This window comes from Gallinula chloropus, assembly GCF_964237585.1.
Source record: "Gallinula chloropus genome assembly, chromosome: 15".
Taxonomy (NCBI): domain Eukaryota; kingdom Metazoa; phylum Chordata; class Aves; order Gruiformes; family Rallidae; genus Gallinula; species Gallinula chloropus.
The window spans coordinates 10,405,142-10,422,168 of NC_140100.1; the positions used below are offsets into that span (position 1 = coordinate 10,405,142).

Genomic DNA, 17,027 nt, shown 5'->3' on the forward strand with positions numbered 1-17,027 from the left:
TGATGTCCTCCTCACTCATGTGGGAAGTATCTTTGCTCAGCAAAAGAAAAGTGGAAGAGAGTAAGTACCATGGCTCTGGCCACTGATGAAGTTGCTTTGTGCAGTATCAAAATAATTTAGAAATGTTCCAGAATTAATAGGAAGATCCAATCACTGGAAAACCCATGGTGGTGCACTGCACAGGCTTCAGTGCAGTCATCATCCCTTTGCAGAAGCAGCATGTGCATGAGCCCTTTCCCCGTACTGTGAGGAATGGACGGCGAGGCTAAGGGAGTAGCAGTTGTGTGCATCAGTCCAGCCAGAAGCTTCTCTGCCAAGTAGAATTATGGCAAGAGCCAACTGTAGAAATTGAAAGATTCCCAGGGTCATCAGACCTGCTCCACTTGAATTTTACTTCAGCAGTGCCAAAAAACAACTGGTTTACTTGAGGATGAAAGGGGCCCAGGGACCTGTGGCAGAAGGGACATGTTCTAGGTGTGCACTGCAGAGGTTGCCTGGGGAAAACGGGCACCTACCCTTAGCAGCACATCGGGAAGGTTGTGCGCTGCCTGGTGACTTGCGTTACATCTGCTCAATCAATCTACAGGGCAAACAGTGCTTCTCAATTAACATGCCTCATGAGATGCACAAAATGGGGTTGCTGTGTGTGTGATGTCGTGGTAGCGGATGGCTGCCAGGGCTGTGCTAAGGCTGTCAGGAGTCAAAGACAGGATCCCAAGTGGTGTCCGAAGACAGCTCTTTGTTTGGCAGGGCCTCGTCGGGACGGGACAGCTTGCTACCGGGTCGCTGTGTCACCAAAGAGGCGGTGGACAGGGCTGGTGTGGGATGATGGCCTGACTCGCATCCAGGACTGGTGCTGGCTGGAGAGAGCAGCGCGGCCTCCCCGCAGGGGAGCTGCTCTCTGCGGCCCGCATACCACTGCCAGGCCCCTTGCCTGTCTCAGCAGCGCCAACGCACGGCATCGCGCTTCAATCGGGACCTGACTGATCAAGGGGAAAAAACAAGGATCACCCTGAAGGCTTCCCCGATCCCGAGGCGGGGGGAGCGGGAGAGAGCAGCAGGAGGGCGGGCCCCCTCCCCTGACTGGGTTAGTAGCACAAGCATGGCGGCCGCTCCTGCTCCGAAGTGAGCGAGGCCGAGCGCACCCGAAGCCATCCCGCCGCGACGGAGAAAGCCGAGCGCTGCCGAAGCGGCCCGAAACCCGTTCGGTGCCGCGCGCCGCCCGGCCGAAGAGCCCCGAAGCGGCAGAGCCGAAGCGGCTCCCCGCGAGGGCGGGCTGCTTCCGAGCGGGCTCGAAGGCGGGGCCGCGGGGCCAGGCGCAGCCCGGCCGGATGTGAGCGGGCCCTTTCCTGTTCCCCGCAGTCCTCCTCCTCCTCTCCGCCTTGGGTGGTGGCTGCAGCCTCGTCCCCGCTCCCAGGCACAGGGCGGAGGCGGCCGCGACCCGGTGCGGAGAGCGCCGCCGGCTCCCTTCTTGCGCGGCCCTCCCCACCCCGCTCAGCAGCAGGACCCGCCGCCGCGGCGCAGCCCCGATGCAGGCCATCAAGTGTGTGGTGGTGGGTGACGGGTAAGTCTGAGGAACCCCGCGGCCGGGCCCTCGCTGCAGGGAGCTCCGCCGGCTCCCCGGGGCGGGGGGGAGAGGGAAGGGTGTCCGCCCGCGGGGCGGGGGAACAGCGCGGGCCTCACGGGCCCCGTCGCGAGTTGCGGGCGCCGTCGCCGCCCGGGCGCGGCCCTGCGGCCGCTGCGGGATATGGGGCTTCGCCGGGCCCGGGGGCGTCCCCGCCGAGGCGGCGGGGCGGGCGGGTGGGTGGGTGGCGGCCGCGGCTTCCTGGCGGCGGCGGGGGAGGGGAGGCAAGCGTGGGGCAAGGCGGTGGCTGCTGCGAGCAAATGGTGGCCGCCTCGGGAGCGGGGAGCGAGGTTCCTGCGGGCTGTTCCTCGGCGGTGGGGCTCTCCGGTGCTGCCTTCCTTCCGAGCCGAGCCCCGCGCGGGAAGGCGCTCCGGGGGTCGCTCGCTGCCCGGGTAGGGGAGGGCGTGCGCCAGGCCGCTTCTCCAGGCGCTCTGTGGGGTTCTTGGCATTGCTGCCAGTCGCTCGGCACGCCGAAGTGTACTGAGGGAAAAACACGGTGCTTTTACCTGCCGAGGAATTCAATAGAGGTTTAAAATGCCCCTTGTGAAAGCGGCGCGGTTGTTACTGTGGATGGCTTGAGGTCTGACATCGGGTTCTCACAGTAAAGCTAAGCCAGACGTGCTGAGCTGCGAGCGGCTCGAAGATGCCTGTGAGCAGAGACTCCCTCCGCATGCATGTGTCTGGCCGTGTAACCTCCCGTCTGAAGGAGGCTGACCAACCACTTAAAATACAAATCCTTAAAGAAGGCCTTGCCAGTAAGGAACTGGTACCCCTACAGCATTCTAATATGGTGTTAGTTGTGGGTGGAACAACTCGAGGCCGCTGTTCAGAATTAACTCCCTGAGCTGGGCTGTTGGGTTTCAATTCAGGAATGCTGGAACTGTGGTGGGGAAAGAGTTTGTGCCTTCGCCGCTTGAAAGCAGCGAGCTCTCCATGAGGCTCTTCCCACCGACTCGGAGGCATTCTTTCTTTTACTGGATGTCAGAGCTCAGGGGAGCATCACAGGCCAGCTGGAAAACAAGACTTGTCTTATACAGCTCGAGAGGGCTTTTTTCCCCTTAGGAGAAACAAAAATCCCAGTGTAGGCTGAGCATAATTGGTATCATGGATAACTCCTCTTGATGACAGGGAAGCGAAGTGGAGCTGCATGGTCTTGCCACTGTCTGTAGTATCACGTGGTAGCTTAATTTTCAAGTTATTTGTGTGGTGGGGGTTTTAAAATTTATTTTTAAGATGTAGAATTCTTAAAAAGGCAGATAAGTAGGGCTTAAAGATAAGCTTACTCTGTGTAACAAGTTTCTTTTGACTCGCTGTGTAAGATTTTGAGCAGTTCGAACATAAAAGTGGCATCATAACAAAGGGAGACTTTTCCTACTAATTAGAAGTAATTCTTTGGATAACTATGGACTGTTAATATTGATTGTGAAACCAACAAATACGAGTTTATAGCCGTTTTTTTAAATTCAGCTGAACTGTGTTGTCTGTGTCTGCCATAAAGATGCATCATGTTTGGTTGGAGAGATAATTTCAGCCTGCTTCCTCCACTGGACCTGAGCTCAGCACGAGCTGCATACACTGTTCAGTAATTCATTCCATTAGACTTCCTTTTCCTTATTTGCTTTGTAGACCAGGCAGCTTCTGAGTGTTGCTCTCTATGTGGACAACGAAAGTGGTGTAACTCTACCGCAGTTTTGTACTTACATGTGAACAAGATGCAGTAGCTTGTTTTCCTTCCTCCTTAGCTAGAAACAAATCCCTTCAGCTGCCATTGCTCGGTTTTGGTGGCTTTGCATCCTTCTCCTCTTGGTGTTTTAAAAAGAATGAGCTCCTGTGATTTCTCCATGCTGCTGCTTCAAAGGTTCAGGCAATATAGGTGTGCTAGGAAGCTTGGCTGAGGTAAGGGTAAAGCCTCATGTTTTTATAAAGCAATATAAGTTAAAGATTTGCTTGTGTAATATAAAACTTGGCTATTGTTTTATGTAACCCCTGCAAAGATCTACTGGGAGCAAAACAAATCTCCAGGAATAAGTCAGCTTATTTTTTTTCTTAGTGTGTAAATGAATAGGCTATTCCTCATACCTGACTCACATTTGTTCTTAAAGCTTTGACTAGGCTCTGTTTGGACAGCTAATTTGTCAAGAAAAACACAGCACAACTAGTACATGCCATCGTATTTCCCCTCCCCTTTTATTTTCCTTCACTGTGAGGATTAGGGTTTTTTTAATAAACAACAACTGTTGCTTTGACAACTTGATGATACAGAGCAGGAGGAACGTGCAGGACAGATGAAGAGCCCTCCACTTGAATAACTGCAAGAATGGCTGTTGATTGACACTTGAGGAAAAGCATTGGTGTTGGTTATTTTTAGCAGCTTTTGTTTTCATGCTGAAAAGGCAGCTGTTAAGTGGTATGAAATCTCCAGTGATGTCGGGTGGCGTTAGGGGAAGCTCTGTGTTTGAGAGAAACGATGGCTTAGACACTGCAGGAATGGTCCAACTTGATGTTCTTCTGTAGGCATTCTTAAACTGTAGAAATACTGTTCAGAACAGTAGTAAATTAAGAGGCCCTGTTCAGAATTCTGCTTAATTAGAGACTTTGTCTGCTGAAACCACACTGGATTTGATAGCTTGTTGAGAAGGGGGGTGTAACTGGCTTCTTACTGAGTGTAATGCAATGGTTGTAAGATACTGCACACCTTGGATCTCTCCAGTGGGACCTGTAGGGAGCAAAGTGACTTGGAATGTAGTAACTTGTGCTGAACTTAAAGTTTAAAATATGTGGAAGTATTGTAGGTGCTGAACAGAGTATTTGGGAGAGGGTGTGTCATGGTGAGTAAAACAGCTTATCTGCCGGAGATTTCTGTGACTAAACTGGCTACAGTGAAAATACTGAACTTTAGATCTGAGGATGGTACTAGAGGAATCTCAGCTGCTGTTTCGTGTTTGAGTGAAGCCCTGGGCTGTTGTGCTTCACGTCTGCCAGGGAGGTCCTTCATGTGGATCAGAGGGAGCAAGAAATGGTACAATGAAAGCTTTTTGCGAGGGCTGCCACCTGTTTGAAGATATCAGTGTTTCTGGAACCAAACCAGCCAGTACTTCTGCTGGCCTCTGTTATCATGCCTGCAAATGGGAACTAAATTCTCACAGTTAGTTTTTAGCTGTAGGAAAGCAGGAGACCCTCAACCATCTGTGCAGCTCCAGTGCCTTTGGAGCGAAAGAAAGGCCAGTGCAAGGCCTCCCAATGGGTTTGTCAGCGCGTGCGGCCTGACGTGGCTCCCAGCAGCCCCAGCACGGTGTGGAAACATCACACAACTTGTCAGTGCGAGTAAGACAGGAAGGAGAGGACGTGGTTGGCTTTCAGGAATTAATAAGTGCGTGGTTATTTAAATCCATTGATTCCTGGATGGCACCTGGAAGCAGTAAGGGACTCGGTGCTGTCTTTGCACATATCCACTTATTGTTAAGTGGTTAAAAAGCAGGATTTCTGTAGGCCGTGCTTTTAATTGCAGTCAAATGTTAGTAGTTTCATTTATGTAATAGTGGGTGGACAGAGCTATGATTAAGTAGTTGCTAGAAATCTTGTTATGACTAATCTTGGTTTGGTGTTATTTTAGTTTCTTAGTCTCAGCCTTTATGTGCAAGGATTTATATTTTGCCAAGCAGTCGGAATTCTCTTTAGGGGACTTGCTTTAATACAGAAGTTAGAAGTCGAAAAGAAAAAAGAAAGAATAATGGATAAAGTACTTAGAGGTTGTACTTTATAAATAAAGTGCACATTAGTGTTTATTTTTAAAACTGGGGACCATAAAGACCTGATTCATAGGGCAGTGAGCCAAAAGGCGAGGAAAGCAGGAAACCTGGATGGAGCAAGCCTGAGACAGGGCTGTGGAACATGTTTTTTCGTGTTTCAATGACTCTGGTGGTGCAGAAACACACTGCAGGCACTTGGAAGCCTGGAATGGAAGCTCTCCCCACCTCCTCCCTGCGCTGGGCTGGTTAGCCAGAGCAGACTCACCAGTTTCAGTGCAGAGTGAGCAGAGGAGCTTGGGTGCAGAGACAAGTTCTTGGTGGCCACTGAAATTGTTGAGTTTAATACTAATTTGTTAGAAGCTTAAATTACCTGTTGTGAACTTCCTGGAAAAGGAAGCATCAGACCAAACAGGTTCTAGAAGCGTGCGAACACATGGTGTCTGCACCCCAAGAAGTTCCCCAAGGAATCTGGCTTTTGCTCCTCTCAATACTTTGAAGGTTTGCCTGTTTCTCCTTTATAAACTGGACCTGTGTGATCACCGTATGAGCACCCTGCAGACTGATCTGCCTGATGGCTTGGGGAGCTGAAATAGCAAGTGGCCCTTATGGGTGAGGCAGAACCAAGAGCTTTCCTTGGCTCCTCGTTCTGGCTCATTACAGAGTGAGTGCCAGGGCAAGAGATAAGATGGAATCTCTCCTTTTGACAGCTGTTAAATTAGCTTAGTGGTGTTGTCATACTGCTCCCTGATTCTCTCCCACAGAAGCTTCTGAGTGGTAAATCCCTTTCCTACTTTTGGGTGTATCTCGAGCCTGTTGCTACAGGAAGATGTTCAGAGATTGTGCCTATGAAGAATAGAATTAAATGTCGCCTTTGTTGTTGTAGATTGGTAAGAGAGTGTGTGCTGGAAAAAACCCCAACCCACCCCACCCAACCTTCAGATGGGGCAAGGAGTCTTGTTTCCTTAGAAGCAGGTGTGAAAAGCAGTGTGGGAAACAGCATGATGTGACTGGAGAGTCGTAGCACATGGGGTGTTGTGCTAGGTTAAAAAATGGGCATGTAGGATAAAATCCTCAGTAGTTTTGAACACTGAAGCAACTCTGCCAAAGCTCAGGTGTTTGAGGTAGTGCCAGGTGCTGCTGTCACAAAACTTCTTGTGCTACAGCAGCATGGAGCCACTTAGTGTAATGGAGAGAGTGTTATGGGTTGTACACTGGAGCTTCTGGTTGCAACAAAGCTCACATCTACTTAACCTGCCTTAAACAGTGAGTCACTGGGTAAGGCTGTTTGGTCAGTGCTGAGCGTTAAAGCATCCAAAGTAACATTTTGAATATGGCCTCTGTTAAGTGGGGAGACAGCCCATGTGCTTTCCAATCAAGAGAAGAAATGCAGTGGTTTAAAAGATGCAGCATAAAATCCAGATGCAAGTGCCTCGAGCTGCGTGTGGCTGGGGAGTCAGGAAGCCCTGCACTGAAGGTTGTTTCTGAGAGTTGTTTCGAGGTTCTTTTCTTCTGCAAAAGTTAAAGGATATAGGGTATTTTTAGCAGTAGCATTTGGTTCTCGGGTTGGGTTTGTGGTTTGGTCTTTCAGGTTTTTGGTTTTGGTTTTTTTTTTTAAAATATTAACTGTAGTTCTAGACTAAAACTTCAGTGAGTTCCTTTGGCTTGTGAAAGATCTGGCTCAGGAGGCTCACGAGTCAAACCACAGGCCAAGACTATACATGTGTGTACAGCAAGGTTTCAAAGTTGCTGCAGATTGGCTTTGAGCAAGTCATTGTGCTGATAAAACTTCTGTAAGACAACTTGGTTTTCATTGCATGGAAGTTTTGTGCTGGAGAAGTGATTGGAAAGACTGTAAGGCTGTCTGGGCATTATGGCTTTGAGGAACTGGTTGCACACCTACCTCTGGAACATCATAAAAGAGTTATGCACTAAAAGTGAGGAGCCAGAATGGGAACCAGTCTGCAGCATTGGAAACACTCTCTGCAGAGTCTATTTTAAAAAAGAAATAGGGCCCAATTTAAAGCTTTCCAACCCTTTAGTTGAAATTGTAACAAAAATTCAATGGTGTAATTAATCAAATGTTTGACTCTAGATAAGATGTGGGGAGGAGGGAAAGAGAGGGAAGGAGCTGGTTGCCAGAATTTGGAAGGAAACCTGGGAACAGAACCTTGTCCTGCCCCTGTTTAAGGCTGTTCACAATTAGATTGGGGGGGTGTCTGACATGTAATATTGGAGCACAATTTATCTGTAAATCAGTTCATGAGATGTCTGAATCACTGCTGAATGCATGCTGGGAGTCATTTTGCAATAACAGTAAATATTGTGAGGATTATAATTGTGTTGGGTTTTTTCCTTAAATACTTGAAAGTAACCAAGTGTTGACAAATTACACTGTTCAAGGATTTTCAGACTTTACATGGAAGCATACCATTTTCTGGGAAGGAGTTCTGGTTTAGTGGGAAGAGTACCTGGCAATGCTTTCCAGGGGCTTTTTATATTCCAAGGACTTGGAATAAGGCAATCCTGATGAGTGTTTGGTCAGGTGACTAGCAGATGTTAGTAGTCTTGTTAATGCTTGTGGGTTGTTTTTGTCTCAAAATGAACACAATTTGGTAATTTACCACTTAAGAAAATGGATGTTTACATTAGGGGTGTGTTCATTGCAGTCTTTAGGCTGCAGTCCGCCGGCTTCCCTGCCCAGCATTGGCTACTGGCACTCAGTTGTTCTTAGATGGTTGGGTGTTCTCAGTGTTTTTCCCTAAAAGGACTGTTATTTCTCTTTATTCAAGGTGAACAGTTTTTTACATGTGAACTTTCTCTTTTCACAGTGCTGTAGGTAAAACATGCCTACTCATCAGTTACACAACCAATGCGTTTCCTGGAGAATATATACCCACTGTGTAAGTACTTATAAATCCTCAGAACTCATTTATGTTGACTCCTGTGTGCATACTCAGTCCCAGATTCCTTCCTGGAGTGGTTTGCAGCTTCATCTGAAGTGTTTGAGTTGTGTGTAAGGAGAAGCACGTGGGGCTTAGCGCAGTCGTACCTGCGCTTGTTCATGCTCCATCCATCAGTGCCTCTGCTCACTCAGCATAGCTTATTAGGGACTAATGTGCACTAACATCAGGTGCTGCTCTCTTTCAAATTAAAGTATTATTTCTATCTTTAATATGATTCATAATAAGCAGTCCTAAGGCTGACCAGCTTGTAAACATCAGAAGTAGCTGGTTTACAGGACTGGATGCTGTTTTGGTGGGGGTTGTTCTCTTGTTCCTTCCAGCCAGCCCTGTGCTAGGCCAGCCACAGCTCTGTGGTTCCTCAGGCGGGATTCTGGGGATTCATTTATTTTGGTGCTTCCCATTTTCTTGCATGTAAGGATTTGTCAGTATCCCTGTCAGGGTAGTTCCCTTTCTGAGGCCTGTTGAGGGAGGTGTGCTATGCACGAGCAGCTGCCTTGCCCTTATGGGACGTGTCTGTGATTATCTGCCTATCTTATCTGTTCAGTATTGATGAAGTTTCCAGATAACAAAATACCTCCTGATGTGATTTACAGATGATGTTAGTTACCATTCCTAGACCTTCCTGTCTTTACTCCCATTTCCTCTTTTTGGTCTTAAATTCAGACTTTTGCCTTACAGTATGCCACTGTTCCCAGTGAATGTACTTTAGCCTTAACAAGGCACTAAAACCTTTGCCCCTGCAGTAGTGATGAGACTTGGATATTTCATTGGAGGGGTTTTAGATTAGCAGGATTAATAAAGGGTTTTTTCCTTACTGTTCCATTAAGGCTTCCTTGGTCATTGCTTGTGTATCTTATGTTCGAAATCTCGCAAAGGGAGACAGATTAACTCGCTGAATGTCCCAGTAAGACTGAAAAGTGCTGCCTAAGCACATCACTTGCTTTCCTGTGCTTACTGAGATTAACATGTCCTTCAGAAGAGCAGTGAAAAGATGACTTCTCAACCTGGACTGAGTCTGTTGTGCATTTTTTGCCCCCTTCAATTCTATTTAAGGAACAACTGTACTGTTTCTGGGGAGCAGCAGAATGCAATAAAGATGTTAGTGTAGTGTTCCTAGTTGGGACTCTGTAGGAAAGTCCTTGGGTGCCCTATTTCACTGGGAGCTGATGCAGCTAACTCTGTTTTTTAGTTTCGACAACTACTCTGCCAATGTAATGGTTGATGGAAAACCAGTCAACCTGGGGTTGTGGGATACAGCTGGTCAAGAGGACTACGACAGACTACGTCCGCTCTCCTACCCGCAAACAGTAAGAACCACACTGTCAAATTAGAAATCATTGGTACAGCTTTGCCTAACATAAAGGTGTTTTCTTTTTGAACGTGTAGACAACACTGTCACATCTGGAATTGTGTTTATTAGGAACAGTGACTTGTTGGAAGCTACTTTCCTTCACCCTACATAGCTGTAGTGTTACAACCTTTGATGCATGTACAGTTGTGCAGATGTTAAAACTTGCATGTGTGTGTATCTGTGCTGATACATGTTGGCCTTGTGTAGCCACAGCCTGGGAATAAAGTAGAATGCTTGATTTAAACCAAGAAGAAAACCCAACCCCCCCTTCTTCCCCTCCCCCAAACAAACCAAAAGAACCTCTCTGTACAGAGCCCCATCAGCCTGTCATTGGCCTGCCTGCCAAAAGCAGGGTTTGTTTTGTTTCTGGCATGATGTTTGGCTGCAACCTGACACTGTCACTGCTAAGCACTTGATATTGTTCAGTCTCCTGAAGATGCTCCCACTGTGAAAGAGGTGGTGCTGAATGAAGATACTCTCAGTACTGACAGAGCCTGGGTCAGAGCTTTCCAGCACACTTAAACCCGTGGCTATTTTATTACTTATGGTAGTTTGTGCTACAACATCAGCACGAACGTGCTTGTCTTCTGTGCTTCCAACTGGTTAAGTCCTGTCCCCATGCTGTGTCCTTCCTTGGAGAAGGAGAATGCTGGAGTAATCTGCTCTTTGCAGCACGATGGCAGCTCCGGGTCACCTCAGTGGAGACCAGCTCCCTGGTCTCTTCAGAGCAGTTGCTTTGATCTGCTGGAGCTTGTGCCTTAAGTAACAAAAGGTTGTAATTTGCAGGTGGGTTTGGTGTTGATTACTGTTGTTAACTGTCAAATACATTCAATGCTAATAACTTAAAATGCAAAATTGTTCCAGTTACTCTACAGCATAACTGTTCTCTTGAATGCTGTGTATCTTCCTTAAGGAACGCTGGTGCTTCTTGTTGTAAACTGTCTTAATTCACAGTTTCCCTCAATTCCCTGCTCACTAACTCTCACAGTTGGGCTTCCCATCAGTTACAATAACCAAGACGGATACAGACTGGCAGTTGTAGGCATCTCTAGTAGAAAAGCCGGGAGTATCTGCCTTTTCTAGGGAGGGAGAATGGAAAGCTGTGTTTCACTAATCTTTAGATATTTATAGGATAGTTAGGAGAACAAAAGCTTTGCTTAGGTTGTAAAAATATTTTCAAAAAAGTGTCCCAAGGTAGAAAAAAGTAAGTTGGAAGATCACTTAATAGTGTGAGAAATGTATGGGAGAGTAACGTTCCTCCCCTGTGACAGAGGGACAGAACGTGTGTATCTTCAGCCTGCTGAAATAGCTGTGGATTATGAAACACTGCAGGAGAGTCTCAGCACACCCCTGGGGAAAAATGTCTTCTGTACAAGCATGTGGAACTGTTAAGTAAAGGTTTGAAGTGCTTTTAGTTATTTTGGATGGTGTTTTACAGCAGAAGACGAACCAGGGTGGTAAGTCCTGGACTTCTTATGAAGCAGTCTTTGGATTTTAGACTCGTGCCATGTGTACCTTCATCATCACTTAAGGGACAAAACCCCCATGAAATTATCTGCCACCCAGCAGTTTGAGAGTTAACTACTTCAAATACAGAACCTTGCTGTAGGGGAGGCATTGATTTGTCTTTCTTCCTTGCCCATCCTTTCGTTTTTTCCATTAAAATACCCAGGAATGCAATACCTTCTCCTTAGTGTATCTGGAATCTGCCAGGGTTTAAATATATTTGGGGATGGAAGAAACTGGGACAGAAAGGGTTGTTTCCTCAGGAGACCCACCCAGAAGTTAGGAGGATGCTTTTCATAGAGGTTTTCCCTTGCAAGTCTCCCCTGACACCGCAGCCAAATGTTTACAGGTTTGTGGGGAAGTCTGGTGGTCTGTTCTGGGGGCAGGTAGCTGGCAGTGTCTCTCTGAAGAGGAAGAGCCATGGGTAAATATTTGTGAGCACAAATCGCTGCCTGAGAGAACATTCTCCCTTAAATCCGTTTTAGGGAGTAACTTTATCTCCTACTGTTACTAGGTTGGAGGGACCAATGGTAAGAATATATCTTCCAGTCTGACAGATCAACCCATTGCCGTATGTAAAACTTTAAATAAACTTCAGTTCCAAGTCCTGTCGTCTTGTCCTGCTTACCCTAGTGATAAATTGGCCCCTATTTTTTAAACAACTGCTTTTCTTGGAACTACTGATCCCTGGATCTGAGCTGTTACCAAATCTCTTTATATGAGTTGCAAAGACTAAACCATTCTTGGGAATAAATAGCTTTTCCTCCTCCTTACTAAGATTGGTAGTGTGCAAGGCACCTGAAACCTTCAAATAATTTCTCATGGTTACACCCAATTTTTTTAATTATTATTATTTTTTAATTTCTGGAGTTGGTAAAGGAGAGAGTCTGCATAACATGCAGAACACAGTCACCACAAACCCACAGAATTGGAAATCAGAAGTAGTGGCCATAGTATCACACTGTTCCGTGTTGTTTCTTTCCTCTCCTGGGACGCTGCTATGGAAATTCGTTGGGTGATGCATGGACAACGGGGTTGCAAGTGCTTAGCAGTGCAGATGTCAGATGCTGACCTAACAAAATGCCTTGACATGCAGCACAATCAACTAACACTCTGAAATGCCTGATTCTTTAACACATTTGATACCAGAATAAGTGTGGCTGCCAAGGTAGGTCCGGGGGACCTTGGGCTTGTTTGGGAGATGCTGACTGAGTTTTGGGTCATACAGCCAGAGCACAGTCTTCTTTGGTTAGACTGTGGAAATCAATTTTGTGGTTATTCTGGATGTGTGTAGGCAGTGTGTCGTGTGGAGCTCATTTTGAGGTGTGTACTGTGTGGCAGTTAGTGTAAGCATTAGCTCTCAAATGTTTTTGCTTGCTCTTAGAATCTTGCCTCTGTCTGCAATTGAAAAGCAGAAGGGAGATGTGCAAGATCCCTGAAAACATCCCCGTTCCTCTGCTTCCTCATAACTTAGGAAGGGATGGGAGGGACCTCTGAGGTTTTTAATACCCTGCTCAGCCCCAGTTGGTTATAAATCCTGTAATCTTTGTACCAATGTTCAGTAGCAGTGACAGCTCTCAAAAGAGTCTTCTAACTTGGATAATTGTATAAATGATCATTGCAGGAGTTTTTATTCCATACTGTGCATTTGCAATTTAAGAGTACAGTACAGCAGTGTATTAACAGTGTATTTGTAGTAAAAAAATGGGCGTCAGCAATTAACACATTCCAGCATCCTGTATTTGATGAGTTACATATCTTTCAAGGCTAAAATCACTTCGAGGTGCACAAGAGCATCCCCCCAGTTCAGAATCCAGTCTGACAACTCTTCCTCACGCCCTGTGTCCATCAGGGTCTGAAGTGGGGTGCTTTGCTTTCGCAAACAAGTGATGTTGAGGGGAGGAGCTCGTGCTGTGACAGTACTAGTGTCTGGGTTGCTGGCTACTGCAACAGCTGATTATAAACTTGACTACAATCTCTGTTGTTGGGCCCTTTTGCATCTGCTTGGGACTGCCTGGGAATGGATTTCCCTGGGAAAGCTGCCTGCTGCAGCACTGTCCTTGCCTTTAGCAAGCATGATGCAGGTGACCCTGTGATACAGGTGCCAGTGGTACCGACCTTTACATGGCGTGTTACAGCCACGCTGACTCCTGCCCATTTGTTTTGTAGGATGTCTTCTTAATCTGCTTCTCCCTTGTGAGCCCTGCTTCCTTTGAAAATGTCCGTGCTAAGGTAAGTGCAAACTGCTCTAGTTTTATTCCCAAGCATTCTGTGTGCTGTTCGCCTTGTAGCAGTGCCTGGGAGTAGGGGATGATAGTTTTTTTTTTTTCCTTATTTATTTTTGGCTGGCAATGTGCAACATAGTTTGAAAAGGCAGAAATTCATTTCCCTAACTTGTAGGTCATGGAAGTTCAGGGCAGGAGAAGCACTCCAAGGACACATTGTTCCTCCAGACATTGATGGGATAGTGGTAGCTGGAGAGTGTTCAGTCAGCACGGTGCTGGGACACCACAGGCAGGAACTTTCCTCTTAATAGAAATTAAAGGAGTGCAGAGTGGCGTTTTCTGGTGTGTGGAGAAAATACAGCCCTAAGAGAGGGTGAGCTGAGGTATATGGAGATACCTGTTTGTGGAGACTGGTGATGGGCAACATGCAATTTGATAGGCATTTTAGGTGAAGCCATTTATTGGGTGAACCCACACAGGTTACATACATTTGTTACTGCAAATGTGGCAAGCTAAAAAACTGCTAATTGGTTACATACACTCTTTACACCCCACTGATTGGTTAGTGATTATAACAAGGTCTGATAAACATATCTTATAGCCAAATATCGTTAGTTTACCTTTGATGCCTAAAAGCATCTGCACACCAGCTGTTTGACCATCTTATTATGGCTGGTTCTTAACATGTTCTGTTACAACCAAGTACCTTCCCATAACTGCTTCTTGGTTTAGGGTAGCCTGTACCCCTGTCATCAAGGCCGTTGTTTTGAGAATGATTAAGATCCTCTCAGCATGAGTAACTTTTCCTGTCTCACGGGAACACGAGGATATTGATAGGGCCTGTGTCTTGGGTGAAGAGAACCAGGCCACCGGCAGGCCTGCTGCATTCCCCAACACCTTCTGGCTTCAGTAAAGAGGTTTTATAACTCCTTAACAGGGTCTTGTGTTCTGCCCTTCACTCCCAGACTGACACTTAGGGTATTGTGAGGGACTGTGAGCCTTTCAGTCCTGAAGTTTGAGACCCTCCATGGAAATCTGCCCCCCCCCAACCTAAGCCTCTTTCTCTTTGCAGTGGTACCCAGAGGTGCGGCACCACTGCCCCAACACCCCCATCATCTTAGTGGGGACCAAACTCGATCTCCGGGATGATAAGGACACTATTGAGAAGCTGAAGGAGAAGAAGCTGACTCCTATCACCTACCCACAGGGCCTTGCCATGGCAAAAGAGATCGGTACGACAGCAGTGGGGCTATTGCTGGCCTTATCTAAATCCTGTTTCTGGGAGCTGAGGCACCTGAAGTAAAAGACGTGCCTGGCTTTTCTCCTGGAGGTGTGAAAGTTGCTTTCTAATCACCTTTCTGCTTTCCCCAGGTGCAGTGAAATACCTAGAATGCTCGGCACTTACGCAGCGAGGCCTCAAGACAGTGTTCGATGAAGCTATTCGAGCAGTTCTGTGCCCCCCGCCTGTAAAGAAGAGGAAGAGAAAATGTCTGCTGCTGTAAATGTTGCCCTCCCCCTCCCAGTCCAAGCCCTGTGCTTGTCTTTAGAACAATGGAGCATTCACATTCAATGCCAAGTTTTCCTGTTATAAATTAGCTCTCTTCCATAAATTCTTGAACCAATCAACAATTTCAAGGTTCCCTTTTGTTTAAATCTCAAAGTTACCTTTAATTCTTCTAAAAGCAAACTCCTGAAACGACAAACCTATGTAAAGCCTTATTTTTAAAATCCTATTCTTGCTCAATTAAGTGTTGCCAAACTATCTGCCGAACTAAGTTGCATTGTTGTGCTACGGACACTAAGCTCTAACCTGTTTTTTAAAGATCCTTCTTGAAGATGACTCTAATTTCTGGTAGGAAATGCAAAAACACTTTCTAGTTTTTCACAGTAACAGTACCGTATCGTTAGCAAGATGCCACACTCCAATGTGTTTTACTATTCCATGTTTCCTCGACCCACCGTCACTGCGTAGCGTTGTGTATTGAACCTAAACCTCTGACAACGACTGACACCCGCGAGTCACAGTGTAAAATGCTTTATCGTTGGTAAGGGCTTGGTTGCAATCTAGTTCCTGCTGCTGTGATTTACAAATTAAGTAACTGTTCTTACTGAAGTGTATCTAGTCCTTCTGACAGCACGGTATGGCCATGGAGATGAGGAGTAGGGCCAGGCAGTATTTAACACTGTACGGATGACTGACACTACACTGCCAGGGTAGCGCAGGCTCAAACCGGCAGCCGCTGCCCAGAGGTGGAGCAGGGAGAGAGAGGTTGGTGTTCACAGGGAAATTCCTTGGGCTTTCAGGCGGGGCATTCACGGAGGTACAACTCTCAACCAGTCATTCCCACAACTGCTCTGTAGTAAAACGCTTTTCTTGTAGAACCTTTTTCTTACTGAACAATATAACCTGTATTTTAAAAGTTTTCTGCTGGTATAAATTTTGCTTTTTCTTTTCCTTTTTTGGTAGACTTTGCGAGCATATCCTCCTTCCTTTCCTGTTATTGCTGATCCATTATGTTACGTGCTTTCTGAGGAGCTTTTAGTCTAACTAGGTGTAAAAATCACGTGAAGCAGCTTTATGCATTTTAGTAATTTTTGTATTTTAAAAAAGAAAACCAAACCTCTGGAAAGGTTCCTTCTAAACATCACTGTTGCCAGCTGTCCCACCAGTGTAACATGACTAATGCAGACAAGTGTTCTTTATGTCACTACGTGTGCGCGTGCAGCATAGATTGAGTACCAGTAACTTGGGTCTGTGAGGTTCTGTAATTAGTGCTGATGTTCTGTATGTCCCGAGCAGGCAGGAATCCGACGGTGAACGACACCCTCTCAACCACTAAAGCAGAATTTAAAAATACAAGTTGCAAAATTGTGAAGTTTTTACATTGATGCAATTAGCATTATGTTTTGCATGTACAACTTAATAAATCATTGAATCACACGTTCGAGTTCTCATTCTTGGACCACTCTAAGTTTATGGGAGCGGGTTCTGTTGTCTCGGGGGTGTGTGTGGTGCCCCAGGTTCTTCCAGGGATGCTCTGAGGGCAAGACCCATAATTAAACACTTGGCAACTTCTCTTCAGCAGCTTTGTGGTGGTATCGGCACTGCTGCTCACTCCTGACAACGGGGAGGGGAGGGAAATCGGCATCACTACTGTGTGCAAGCCTGAGTGGCTCTGCTGCAGGAGTGGTTGCCCTCGCCCAGGAGAGGAGGAAGCCCTGCCAGGGCCTTCACCACTTGTGTTCACTTGGGCCCAGCTCTTCCCACAGTTCCAAGCCTGGCCCTTCTGCCTCACCCCCAGCACACCCCAACAGCACGAGGGGGGGACAGCGCATTTTATTTTGTCTCCATATTATGTATCACAGCAAGAACATCCACAGGTTATTCTCAACCACAGGATAAGACATCATTCTATCCTTTTTTAAATAAGAAATGATGCTGAGCCTTAAAAAAAAAACCCACACAACCCAAAACAGTTAAATTAATTACACACCAGAAACAAGGATTTGACTTCTTTAAAATCAGTACAACTGGTTCTGTGTTCTTGGCTGCAGCTGCCTAGTGCTGAGGGGTAAAGCCAACACCTACACAAGGGTTGGGCATGAACA

The 17,027-nt window shown here is 46.6% G+C and overlaps 1 protein-coding gene across 1 annotated transcript; it reads left to right on the forward strand.

The window, feature by feature from the left end:
* The first annotated feature begins 1,367 nt into the window (after positions 1-1,367).
* RAC1 (Rac family small GTPase 1) lies at positions 1,368-17,026 on the forward strand. The gene is made up of 6 exons (XM_084270963.1): positions 1,368-1,564; positions 8,202-8,273; positions 9,526-9,643; positions 13,363-13,425; positions 14,491-14,650; positions 14,790-17,026. The coding sequence occupies exons 1-6, from the start codon at positions 1,530-1,532 to the stop codon at positions 14,918-14,920; spliced, it is 579 nt and encodes a 192-aa protein (XP_084127089.1). The 5' UTR covers positions 1,368-1,529; the 3' UTR covers positions 14,921-17,026.
* The last annotated feature ends 1 nt before the right edge of the window (position 17,027 follows it).

Excerpts from the sequence above, each read along its gene's own strand:
- RAC1 (XM_084270963.1), top strand. The coding sequence starts at position 1,530 with ATGCAGGCCATCAAGTGTGTGGTGGTGGGTGACGG. Across the intron at positions 9,644-13,362 it reads CGCTCTCCTACCCGCAAACA|GATGTCTTCTTAATCTGCTT; the intron begins GTAAGAACCACA and ends TTTGTTTTGTAG. Across the intron at positions 13,426-14,490 it reads TTGAAAATGTCCGTGCTAAG|TGGTACCCAGAGGTGCGGCA; the intron begins GTAAGTGCAAAC and ends TTCTCTTTGCAG.